This window comes from Penaeus vannamei, chromosome 11 (genome assembly GCF_042767895.1).
Source record: "Penaeus vannamei isolate JL-2024 chromosome 11, ASM4276789v1, whole genome shotgun sequence".
In the NCBI taxonomy this organism is placed as follows: Eukaryota; Metazoa; Arthropoda; class Malacostraca; order Decapoda; family Penaeidae; genus Penaeus; species Penaeus vannamei.
The window spans coordinates 32,110,303-32,122,802 of NC_091559.1; the positions used below are offsets into that span (position 1 = coordinate 32,110,303).

General features: G+C 40.5%; 1 protein-coding gene across 4 annotated transcripts in view; it reads left to right on the forward strand.

Moving 5' to 3' along the window:
- Nucleotides 1-937: 937 nt before the first annotated feature.
- The window catches only part of cnk (connector enhancer of ksr), a 24,222-nt gene continuing 12,659 nt past the window's right edge, over nt 938-12,500 (forward strand). The window contains exons 1-15 of one of the 4 annotated variants that reach the window (XM_070127237.1): nt 938-1,085; nt 2,804-2,967; nt 3,145-3,419; nt 3,551-3,719; nt 4,030-4,107; nt 4,693-4,821; nt 5,004-5,227; nt 5,772-5,882; nt 6,058-6,256; nt 6,379-7,111; nt 7,741-8,253; nt 9,188-9,312; nt 10,237-10,369; nt 10,693-10,821; nt 11,302-11,392. In XM_070127237.1, coding sequence (XP_069983338.1) covers nt 1,028-1,085; nt 2,804-2,967; nt 3,145-3,419; nt 3,551-3,719; nt 4,030-4,107; nt 4,693-4,821; nt 5,004-5,227; nt 5,772-5,882; nt 6,058-6,256; nt 6,379-7,111; nt 7,741-8,253; nt 9,188-9,312; nt 10,237-10,369; nt 10,693-10,821; nt 11,302-11,392 — 3,131 coding nt within the window. In that variant the 5' untranslated portion in view covers nt 938-1,027. Of the gene's footprint in view, nt 1,086-1,224; nt 1,313-2,803; nt 2,968-3,144; nt 3,420-3,550; nt 3,720-4,029; nt 4,108-4,692; nt 4,822-5,003; nt 5,228-5,771; nt 5,883-6,057; nt 6,257-6,378; nt 7,112-7,740; nt 8,254-9,187; nt 9,313-10,236; nt 10,370-10,692; nt 10,822-11,301; nt 11,393-12,500 lie in introns of those variants that run through there. The other 3 variants (XM_070127239.1, XM_070127238.1, XM_070127240.1) reach the window with 3 other exon arrangements.

Sequence of the window (12,500 nt, forward strand, 5' to 3'; positions counted from 1 at the left end):
GTGTGTGTGTGTGTGTGTGTGTGTGTGTGTGTGTGTGTGTGTGTGTGTGTGTGTGTACGTGTGTATGTACATGTGCATGTATGTATATATTTATGTATGTGTGTATGTATGTATGTATTGTGTATAAGTGTATTCATTGCTTAGAAATATAATAGCTTTTCTGGGTGCGTCTCTGCACAAAGGCACTCCCTGGGTAATTCCTTACATTGACTGGCGGGATTGGACAGATTGTCTCTCGTAAGACAAGGAGGAATGAAGCAGCGATAAAGAAGGTTTGAGACTCGGTAAAGCACAGTCGATCGTGAATCATAAAGGAAGACACCATTTAATGCTTATCCTGTGACATTAGGAGCCCTGAAGTAAGCGTCATTGAAGGATTTGAGCTCTGGAAATATTAGAGGTAGAGTCAAAGATGTCTAGCAAAGCGAATGAGCTTCATTCAACATTGATGAGATTTCCATTCATTAAAGTTTTGAAAGGATGCGTTTCGGTTTTTACTGAATGGGATGGCTTTTAAAGATGAAGTGAGGTGTATGCTCGATGCGGGGCCCACTTAGCATGTGCGTGAGAACTCGGTGTCCTTTGGGGAGAAAAAATAGGCTTATGTCAGAAAACTCCTCAGGCCTATTGTTTGTCACAGAACTTTCATGCCGTGTTAGTGGGGAGACTTTTGGTGAAATACAGTCATGAAATCGAATACGTCTGCTAGATATTTATCAACAAGAGGTCAAAGAATTAAATGCTAGTTGGCAACACGTTTCCGGAGTACAAACTACGGCAATCGCCATAGAGTTTATTTAACCTTTATTTGTATAACCGTTATGATGATCACAAACTATAAACAAACTCTACAAGGCTCCGTAAAATAGATAAAAGAAGTGTTTTAATATACAATCACAAAATAAGCCCCCCACAAATAGAATTAAACCCCGATGAAAAACATGCTCGACGAGTGGCAACTTGCGAGAGGAGGAGGCAGCAGCAGCATCATGATCATCAGTAGCGGTCATGGTGTCGTCGGAGGAGGATGGCTTACGTCAACGTCGCGGAATGGAGTCCTGACCAAGTATCAGAGTGGCTAAAGGGTGAGGAAGAAAAAAGGATGGAAACGTTACCATATCCTAGTGTGCCGTGGATCCCTTTCCTCCCCGAAACCCAGAAGAACAGAGAGAAGTGCGAGGGGCATTGGGTGTGGTGGTTGCGGCGGGCGTTTGTTGACATCCTGCCGCAGCACCTCCCTTCCCTGCGGCGGGGATGGGTGGGCGTGCGGTGGATATGGAGGCGGTGGAATTGTTACTGGTAGATGCAGTGGGTGAGTGAGGGCGGATGTGGAGGGTTTGAGGTTGTGGTGGTTGCAGCGGGTGGTGAGGGCGAGACTGTGGTTGCGGCGGCGAGGAGGTCGTGAGGTCGTGGTTTGGGGTTGTGGTGGGTGAAGTGGAGGTGGAAGGTGTGGTGGTTTGTGGTCGCTGCGGGTGAGGAGAGCGGGGTTGTGGTGGGTGAGGTGTTCATGAGATTGTGGTTGTAGCAGATGTGGAGGAAAATCAAGGAGAGCGTGAGGTTGCGTTGGATGTAATTGTGGTTGTGTTAGTTTGGTGGTTATGGACTAGATGATTGTGATGATGATGTAGATTTACCAGAGACCTGCAGTAGTTGTAGAGGGCTTTTGTGTAGATGCTGTAGGAATTGGCTTGTGATTATGGTGGTTGCGGTGGCAGTTAAGGTGATTGTGGTTTGTGGTGGAGGATCAAGGACAGTGCAGTTGATAGTGAGGCAACTGCAAAGCCAGTGTTTTTTTCTCCTGGCTATTCTTGGACAAAGAAAGACATGAAATTGCAATTGAGTTTATGGATACATTTTATTGTAGTGACAACAAGGAAGGAATTTTTTTTATGGTAATGAATAGTGTTGGTGGTGATTAATGCGATGGTGAGTCATGCAATGACTTCAAGGGTTTTCTTGAAGATGTAATTAAGAGTTGTTTATGACAGTGAGTAGTCTAATTTGGGTTTATTATGTTTTATGTTAAATGAATGAGTTATCCAGTATGTTTTTTTAACTGTTGTTTTATTCCTACATATTTATTTTCTACTGCATTAGACTGATACTATGCCATTGTTTTAAGTTGTGTTTTGATGTGTTTTTATTTGTGTACATAAACCTATCTTGCCATCTTTGTCATTACTTGTAAAAATATTATGTATAAAGGCTTATCATAAGAGATAAAGAAATGGCTAAGTGTAAAAGAGAAGAAATATATATGTAGCTTTATTGTACAGTTCACTTTGCTTCCATAGGTTGAGATGTATTTTAAACTGAAAAATGAATTTCATTCCATTTGATGAAAGAAATGAACTATGAAATAATCCTTTTATAGTCTGTTCTGCGAACTGACACAATTTGAAGTAAAAAAAAAAAGGTCATTACTTATTCAAAAGTTATCGTCATCAGATCCAATCTTATTCTGTGTTTGATTATAATGTTCTTTAGTGACAGATATGACTCCCATACAGCTGTCCTTTTCGATATGTTATTTTACCTGAAACAAATAATTTTAGTAATAATCTTGAAATGGACTGTTGTTGTATGTGCATTATTTAGTTACATTATTATTATTGCCAGCATATGATTTGTATATATATATTTTTTTATACCGTTGGGTTAATTTCATCCTGGAGTTACTTAATTATGTTATCTTAAGAGATCTCCATATTTTAAGAATTATATTTTTAAGAAGAAAAGGGTAAATGATAAAAGGAATGACTCATTTCACTGACGGCAAATTCTTGCACTTCTCCCCACCCAGGCTTGGATGATGTGATACTTCCATACATCCATTACTTTGTCAATAATCAAGTAGATGGAAAAAGACTTCTCCAACTGAGCCATGATGAGCTACCTTCACTCCACGTCACCAAGATCGGACACCAAGAGATCATTTTGCAAGGAGTGGAACTGCTAAGAAATATTGTACGTTCAGAATTTGCTGGGGCTTTGTTTGTATATTGCATGAATGGTGTAAATGTTTGGGTGATTACTCTGGAAACCATGAGAGTAGGATTTTAAACTTTTTAATTCATATTATGAATTATATCAGTATGATTGCACCTAACCATATTTTTTTCTTCTTTCTGAATCTATGCACAGCATTACCACTTACACCAGGAGAATGTACAGTACTTAGCTCTCCGCCTGAGTTCCAAAGCTCGCAGCATCTACAATGAGCTTCGTGCACTGTCTGCCTCATCTAGAGGGGGTGGGGGGAGTGCAGGAGAGGAGGAGGATGGGGAAGAAGAGGAGGATGGGACAGGAGGGGACCGTGCTAGTGACAAAAAGAAGCAGGAGAGGGTTTCAACGGCTGTGATTGCAGGCGTTGCTGATGTTTTGTCATCAGTCAAAGGAGTTGTGTCATGGCTCAACAGGTGAGTTTTCCCTTTTTTTTCTGTCATCGAGGTGCAGTTGAAAAACACTAGTGGGAAGAGGCTTATCATATTAGTTACTTACCATACATGAAGACTTAGTAGGTGGCAAGATCCTGTTTCTCATTTCTCAGGCAACCCTTTGAGGGTGTTGAACAGTATGATAGCCTAAAGAGCAACCTGGTGGAGCTGAGCATCAGACTGGCCACTATTGCGCAGCGTGACATGTTTGCAGAAAATCAGGCCACAGTCATCCTCCAGTCGTGCCTCAAGCTGGCAAATATTTCTGATAAGATCATACAGGTTAGTTGTACATTGTAATGTACTTTGCATGTTACTAGTTCTAACTTTTGTTCACTGATTGTGGAAAAAAGTAACTCTGTCAGATAACTACTCTGTATCATATTTTCCCCACTTCACACAAAGAAATAGTATCAGCTCTTTTGTCATTCATTTTTCTTGTTCAAAGAAATATTACCAACTTACTCCAAATATTGAATCATACTAGTGCCAAGGGTTTTCTTTGCCATATTCATCAGTTTTTGTATTCATATGTGATTGGTTTATTTTTATCCAGTACAACACCAAAGAATATAATTCCATTTCTTAACAGGAGTGCAATGATCCCCTTATCATCCAGCCAGCATCCTTGGATATTGCCACAATAAAGAAGAAAGCAGATGATGAATGGGTAAGTTGGTGCTTCCTGATTTTGTTTACTTCTAGTAACAAGTATTTCACAGGCCTAGCTGTTTGCTTTAATTTAGCAACTTGTTACATCTCATTCAGTCTTGCAAGCTGTTTTCCAAAATCATGGTACTAAAACAGTGGAAGTTAAGCTAAAATCATCAGTAGGAAGTGAGGGAGAAATAGTAAGCTTTTAAATTTTCAGACAAAAAGCAAAACACTCAAGGAAAAATCTTGGAATGTTATAAGTATATGAAATATGTATCAAGTTTTCCTCCTTGCATAATTCTAGATTCTATGCTTATGTGTTTGAATCAGTTTCACTCTCCATGGAAGCAGTGTCTTTACAGTCAGTAGGATCAATGAAGATCTGTAATATATTTGTTGATGTAAGCTCCCTGATGTTTTCCTGTGCTTCTTATCCCCCCCCCCCCCCCCAAGAACTTCTTTTTACTTCATTGTATGGAATTTTTCAGTGCCTGTACAATGTAAATTACAGGATATTATTAATCCTGGTGTTTGACAAGTAGTCACAAGGGATTTGTGGGAACAAAGACTTGCAAGGCTCCTTATTTCTCCTTCCTTTCAGGGAGTGATGCTACAGTCATCTTACCATGGGGTCCACCAGGTATCAGGGGTGCGTGCACTAAGCCCTGCACATCAGTGTGGCAAGTTGCAGGAAGGGGATGAGTTGGTGCAGGTCAGCTACCAGACAGTGGTGAGTGATGAGCAGACTGATGCAGTGAGATTTGAAGGATTTTTGTTACATACAGTATGTTTTGTTGTCTAATATATCTTACCATTGTTAGCTTTACAATATTCTTGAAAATGAAAAGAAATGTATAGAGGTGAATAAAACACTGGAAAGAAAAAAAATCACACAGACTTCTGTCCTTGTAGGTTGGCTGGGCTCCCCACAAAGTGGCAGCAATCATGCAGGAGTGTCCTGTGGAGGTGATTCTCACAGTGAAAAAGAGACCTTGTCATTCAAATACAGTGACACAGATCTACTTCAAGCCGTTCCGTCTACCTAGTAAAAAGAGGACCTACTCCCCTTGGGCAACCTCAGTCATGACATCACCCAGGGATGACCTCAAGAGCATTCCCAACCTTCAACTCCCACCGTAAGTTTTGCTTTCTTTCTGCCCTTCCTTTTTTCTTTATTTTCTTCCCCCTTTTGAGAACTTCTTTTGAACTATCAACCCGTTCACTTTATAATAAGATTTTAGGTCAGTTTGTGAGAAGTGTCAAGTGTTCATAAAGAAGTGAAAGGCATCCCATTATACATAACACTACTTTTCTAACTTATATATTTTTTATATGTGGCACTAACACACTTATCACTGCACACCGTAGACATATATTTATTACTTCATTAATACAGAAAAAAATGAATATAGATATAAATTTGTCCCCAATGGTTGAAAGAAAAAAGTTGGTCATAATATTATTTCTTCTATGAATTCAGTTCTTGCATATCACAGCATGTGTGGGCTTCAAAGATGAACATGTTTCCAAATCTTGGATTGAAAAGGCAAATTATCATGTCAAAATCAATAATATCATGTTTGACTTTACTTACCTTATAAACCTGTAGGGTTTCTGTTCTTTTTTTGTGCTTTGTTTTTTTAGTAAGAAATCTATTGCTATTGTTTTTTATCCCAATAGGTCTGTTGGCAAGTCTTTACAGCGCACAGAGTCCAAGGAGTCACGTCCGAGGTCCCTCACCCCGCCACCAGCAAACAACACTCCCCCACCACGACCTCTGTCCTCACTCAGGTTGGAAACTGTTGGTAGTTATGTCACCAGAGATAAGAACCTGAGTATCACTTAATACTTGTAGAGAAGTCTGTTTTTCAGGTCACAGTAGATTATTTATAACTCATGTTTGGATTATATTGTAGTTTTCTTTCTGTAATGCTCATAATGAATAAGGATATTGGTCCCCCTATAGCAATGATGCACGAAACACGACATCGGATAGCGAGGCAGAAGACTCTGATCTGGAGGACGACCCATTCTTCTCAGACAGTGATGTTTGTGGCTCGTCCCCCATCAGTGCGCGACTTTACCACCCCAAGCCACGGGCACCAGTCCAAAGGCGAGCAACTATTCCCGGTGCAACAACAAGACCTTCCTTCAGCTTTGATAAGGTGGATGACAGGAAATCTGTCTTTTTTGTGATGTTCTGTGTAAAATGTAATTGCTGCAGTGTTTCAATTAGTATTGATATATGGTAAGAAATTTAAATGACTCATTTTCTTTGGGTGAGCAGCTACTGCAAGATGTGAGATGGCAGCGAGGTGGCCGCAGCCCTGACGGGCCAATACCCTCTGACCCAGACCTTCGTGCAACAGCTGGGGTGGAACAGCGTGCTGCTCGCCCCCATACATGCATTGGTACTGAGAAGAAAGATAGGATGACAGGAGGTAGTGAAGTGGCTGTGGTTAAGGAGGAAGGTGCAGAGGGAGATGTAGGATCTATCAAGAATGGTGCCCTGGAAACCTTTTCTACCAGTGAAGCCAGAGAGAGCTCCAGCCAGGAACAGTCAAAGGAGACTGGAGAGGAGAAGCGTGTTGTGAATGTGATTCCTCTGCCACCAAGGAAACCCACAGGACAGGGTATCACTCCCACTGTATTGGAGCCACACTCCCAGCATGACCACGGCGGAGATGGCAAAGCAGGTGGTGGGAAGGAGGCTGTAGCTGGGACCTCCCAGTCACCAGGGCAGAAGGCCAAGCCAGCCAGCCTTTCCTCACAGCTCAAAGTGCCTGACAAGACCTTGAAAGCTGGCCAGGAACTCAAACTGGACATTTCGACTAGACAGAGGAGAGTATCAGAAGATAGGCCTAAGCTTGACAAAAGCCACAGCACACCAGCTTATGATATGGAGGAGGAGAACACTTTGCAAGGGGTAGCTTCACCTGCACTCACACCACTTGAGAAGTCTCCAGCAAACCAGGCTTCATCACCCAGATTCTTCAATACAGACTCAAAATCAGCATTTGGTAGGTTTTTGCAGTTCATTCTAGATTGTGTTATTCTCTGTTAGTGTCCACTGTGTAGTCTTTCAGGTTTCAGGTTTTGTGTCCCTGGATACTTCTTATTGTATGTTGTAGCTCAATGGTGTATGGACAGTGTAGCACCATTAAGTAAATAAGAAAATATTGTGCAGTATCTTTCTTGGATGATTTTGCTTAATGAATTGCAGGGAATAATGGTTGATTATTAAGAAACTGATCAGTTCAAAAGCATTGTGATTGAAAACATTGTTTCAAGCTGGATCTGATGATAGATATATGCAGACATGGTATCATTGATTTAGAATAATGGGCTCCTTGTTAATCAAAATGATATATTGCTTAGCAGCATTTCAATCCACTTAGAACATACTGCTCAAAATCTTCTTTGATGATCTCAGTGTTTAGATGAAATCCCTTTTTTCTTTATACTTCACTTTGTCAGATTTCTCTTGACAGTTGTTAAGAAAGGCATGAATTGAGTACTGATAATTTTCCAACTTTATAATCTTCACCTTATTTTTCTTGAGCCTTTCTCAGCAATTACCTTTGACAGTATTCATCAGTTTCACAGCCACAGCTTATGCTCTATCTAGAAGCATGATTGATTTCTCCAGCAGTTAGTGGAGGCGACACACCCCCTCGGGTTTCCCGTGATGGGCAGTCCAAGGGGCAATCTAGCCAAGCCTTGCGGGGGTCGCAGCCCAAGCCTACTACAATCATATCCTCCGCAACCACAAATATAGGTGATGGGTCCACACAACATTACAAGTCGCAGGTTATCTTCCCCATGAGTGCAGCCTCACATAGCACTGCACAATCCACCACCCATGGTGTAGGCCGTCCAGAAGGTACCAGCGGAGATGACAAGCGTGGCGGTAATGATGCTGATGGTGGTAGGAAGCCAGCCTGTGGCAGTGGTACAGGGGGAGCTGGTGGTGGTGGCGACCCTTGGAATGAAGCGAGAGGTAGTGGTAGTGCGGGTACTGGTGGAGGTGGCGGGATAGAGAGGCAGCAAGAGGTGAGGGCAGGAGCCTTGGCTAACCCTGAGCCCCCAGCCGTTGTGCTTAGGGAGACACGGAGTAGTTCACCCTCGGTCTGGCGTCGAGGAATCTTAGTGGCAGATCAGGGTAAGAGTCAGGAATGCATGCAGAATACTAATGTCTCTCACTCTAGATGTGGATGAAGTTTGTCTCGGTATGTTACACGTAGTGCATGCTAAGAGTAAGAGAGAAATGAAAAAGTGAACATCGTAGACTTGATGTCAACTTTCTGTTTTTCCAAGACACAAAATTAATGTACACTTGATTATAGCCATAGTTTCCTTCTCATATAACATTCTTGTTTAGTGTAACCTTCCTTGCCTTTCATATAGAAGTACTTAGGTATCCTAATGTTAAGCATTACTAATGTACTTTCCCAAGCAGCTTTGAATTCATACCTTAATAACTAACCATGTTACATTTATGATGCATTATTGGATTATCATAGTGAAAACTAGGGTAGATAGAGAACTACTTTAGTATAGACATTAAAGAGAAACAGAAATTGAAAATGAGATATTTGCTTATATTTTATATTATCTTGTGGCTTGGTATCAATGCTGATATGTATGGCCTTGGCTCTGTGTGTGTGTGTGTGTGTGTGTGTGTGTGTGTGTGTGTGTGTGTGTGTGTGTGTGTGTGTGTGTGTGTGTGTGTGTGTGTGTGTGTGTGTGTGTGTGCGTGCGTGTGTGTGTGCGTGTGTCTGTGTGTGTGTGTCTGTGTGTGTGTGTCTGTGTCTGTGTGTGTGTGTGTGTGTCTGTGTCTGTGCGTATATGTGTATGTGCGTGCATGTACTTTTCTGAGTGTCAGATGAGTGATAGTATTTGTGTGTTTTATGGATTTTCTGAGGTTTTGTGCATTAATCTGTTACATTATGTATGCATCTGTGGGATCATACATTGTATATATGTGAACAAGTGTTGAAAAAAAGGACACTTCTTACCATGAAGAGTTGATAATAGACCCAAGTCTCAGCCAGTTTCCACCAAAAGCCCAAGTTGACTCTTGCTGCCCACTACAGGAAGTCGCCGCATCTCATGTCGAGAGCTAGGCCAGGGTGACCACCAAGGATGGCTTCTCCGCCGCAGAGATAATAAGGGCTTTCTCCTCCCGCACCGCTGGGAACGCCGGTGGTTCATCCTGAAGGTAGGTGCTAAGTGAGGTTATGAGATTGTATATTGAAATATTGAAAATTTACCTAAAATAATTTCTCTACTGGCTGTGTGAATCCTTGAAACCTTATCCTCCGGATGATGTGGGGTTCATGTCATGGCAGACTTGGGCATGGCACTGGTGACAGGTCATTCACATGGTGCTACAATGATGCTTGCATTATATCTTATGCTTTATAAGGAATTTTCATGCCAACTGCCATATGCCCTGGCACATAGCCTAAGGGAAGGCGGGATGTGTAATGCAATTATAGGCTATTGTTTGTATTAATGGCGATATTTATGAAAGTTATTATTTGCCTACTTTGTATGGAAGACGTCATGCACCAAAATATTGCACTTTTTTTGATGTGAACATGAAATTAACCTTAATTTTAATTTATATGATCAGTTTCCTTGTAGACATTAATCACATTGTCTTTTGGCATTCTATCAGTGTAAATGCCTTGAAGTATGACACATAAGGCAAGTATTGAAACTGTAGGAGTAGCAGCCCAGTATATATCTTATTACAATTTTTTGATTTGTAAAAATAAGATTTACAACAAGAGAAAATCCTTTTTTACACAGAGTGTAACACACTTTGTTTATGGTAATGTACATAATCAGACTACTATGGGTTTGATCCAGCAATCAAGTGAATATCATGCATCTCTGAATATTTACAAATGTTAAAATAATGTTTTGCATTCAAGTGTTACAATAAAAATATATATCACTTTGTTGGTGTGATGTGGCAAGTGCTACATACTAGCCACATAGAAGAAGGCCCCTGAGGCAAACCAAGTCGGCTGTGTTTACTGGCCAGGATGAAGGCCAAGGGAACCCCAAATTCTCCTGGAGGCACTGGGTTGATACTTCCATTGCTTACTAATGGAACTTAATCTCTTGCACACAGAAAAACTACCTTTATGGCTACCGTGACAGGGAAGCTGTTAGAGCTGACTCCCTCATCTACCTCCCTGGTTTTCATGTGTGTCCTGCACCTGATGTCAAGTCCAAGAAACTTGCTTTCAAGATCTATCACTCAAGTGGGTTTTTTATTTGTTTGTTGGTTTTTTGTTTTATGATTTACCTTTAAGAAGAATGTTTACTCAACACTGAAAGTTGTGAAGTCATTTGGAGAATGTTAATTTTTTTCCCTCTTATTTCATTTAGAACTTTCATTGGTTTATTGCAACATGTAAATAAAAGGAATATGTGGTATCATTACAACCTTAGCTGACCATTTTTCATGTTCTGGGAATATCATGCTGATTTTATGAGAATTAATGTTATTACCTAGTGTGATTATAAGGCACTGAGAACCATCTTGTTTTTTGTGCCACTGCTTACCACTTTGGATGTCTGACAGGTGGAGCAACATTCTACTTTGCCTGTGAAACAGCAGAAGAACGCAGCCGCTGGATGAGCCAGATGGGGCTATCGGCCATTTCCTCAGGGTCTCAAGGCCGCCATCAGCACCATGCTCACCAGCCGAATGGTATGTATTTTTGCAGCATGGGCATGCGATTTCAATCCAGTTTATTTGAGTTTAAGAGGGTCGTATGAAATTATAAATTGTAGCTCAGGGATTAGGATGAGGAGTATCTAAAAAGAATGATGTTTCTAGATTATTGAGATAAGGCTTGATACAGTAATTGATGTTGGTTGGTTTGGTGGTGCAACTACAAGATCATGATTGATTCACAATTTTTCAATGAACATGATGTTGTAATGATATATTTTGATGCTAGCATAAAAGTTCTTTTTATGTATGGAAAGCGTATATTTGTTATTCCTATATTATTGTGTTCTGGTAGGTAGTGATGGAAGTAGTGCACATATATTTTTGAAATATGATTATAAAAAGGGTTCGAAAGGGACAGGGTTAAGCTCACGTTGAAAGGAGAGCATCTAGCTCATAAATGAGGACAATTTTTTATAATATATTATGCATACCCTATCTCCGTTTGCATTGCAGCAGGTGATGATGTATATTATAGTGAGACAGATGAAGAAATGGAAGAGCGAGCTTCCCCTTCACGGCGGTCCCCACAGTCACCACAGTCGAGGTAAATCTCACCATCGTCATTGATGCAGATTAATCAGAGCTCTTGCTGTGCTCCTCTTTTTCCCTTGCCCTCTTGTTCTGGTTGTACTAACTTTCTAAAGATGCTTAACGGAAGCAATGAAAATCCGAGGGATATGGTGGAAAGAGGTGGTTATCGTTTCTTTGATTAACATTATGACTTTGCAGTTTGTGATTGGTATGTGATTTTGGTTTGCAGATTAGGAACTGGAGTGTGAGATTAACAGATTTGATATTTGGTAAATCTAAGGAGTGCTGGGTCTTAGAGAGGTTTTACTTTTTTCAACTTATTGAGTGAGAAACTTGCATTATGTTTGCCTTATTATAGTCATCATATGTAGAAATTAATTTCTGTGATATCCTAACTGTGTTAGTCTTTTCTAACTTGTGATGCTGTTATAAAGACAGAAATTTTGAACCTTATATATTTGTTAATATATATATACATCTATATTCTATATCTATATATATCTTTGTGTATGAAAATAAATGTAATATCAAGAAATTTTATCCAGACTTTGCATGTGGTGTAGAACAGGTGTATTAGTTGAGTGAACTCAGATTTCCTGACTTTTGACGCCTTAATGCACATATGCACTCCCATGTGATACTGTTTGTAAATATTAAGAAAAGTAAATATCTTCTCTTATCAGATTGTCTTACATCTGTGCTACTATAAAGGGTATAAAAAAATTTATTGAACAGTTTTATCCTTCAAATGCAAAGAGTTGCGTTTTTTTTTTTTTTGTTATTATTACGAAGCAGACAGGATGATTAAGTGAGAGAAAGATACTGACACAGATTGAGGTAAGGTCCCATGTGGCTTCAATATCCAGTGTCGGTGGCGGTGCATGCTGCACTCACCAGAATTTGATATTGCACTTGTGCACCTAGGTGGTGTGTGGCCTCTTGTCATCATTTTTCCCACCCTTGTCTCTTGCTTTTATTCAGCCTCATTCCAACCTCACTGTCTTCACCTCTGCTGCACTGACACATCTTATGCTCATTATCTTCAGGAATTAGCTTGGTGCACTACTTGGTGAGGGAAACTGTTAGAAATTGTGGCCTATCTCTTTCCAGATGAACTTCTT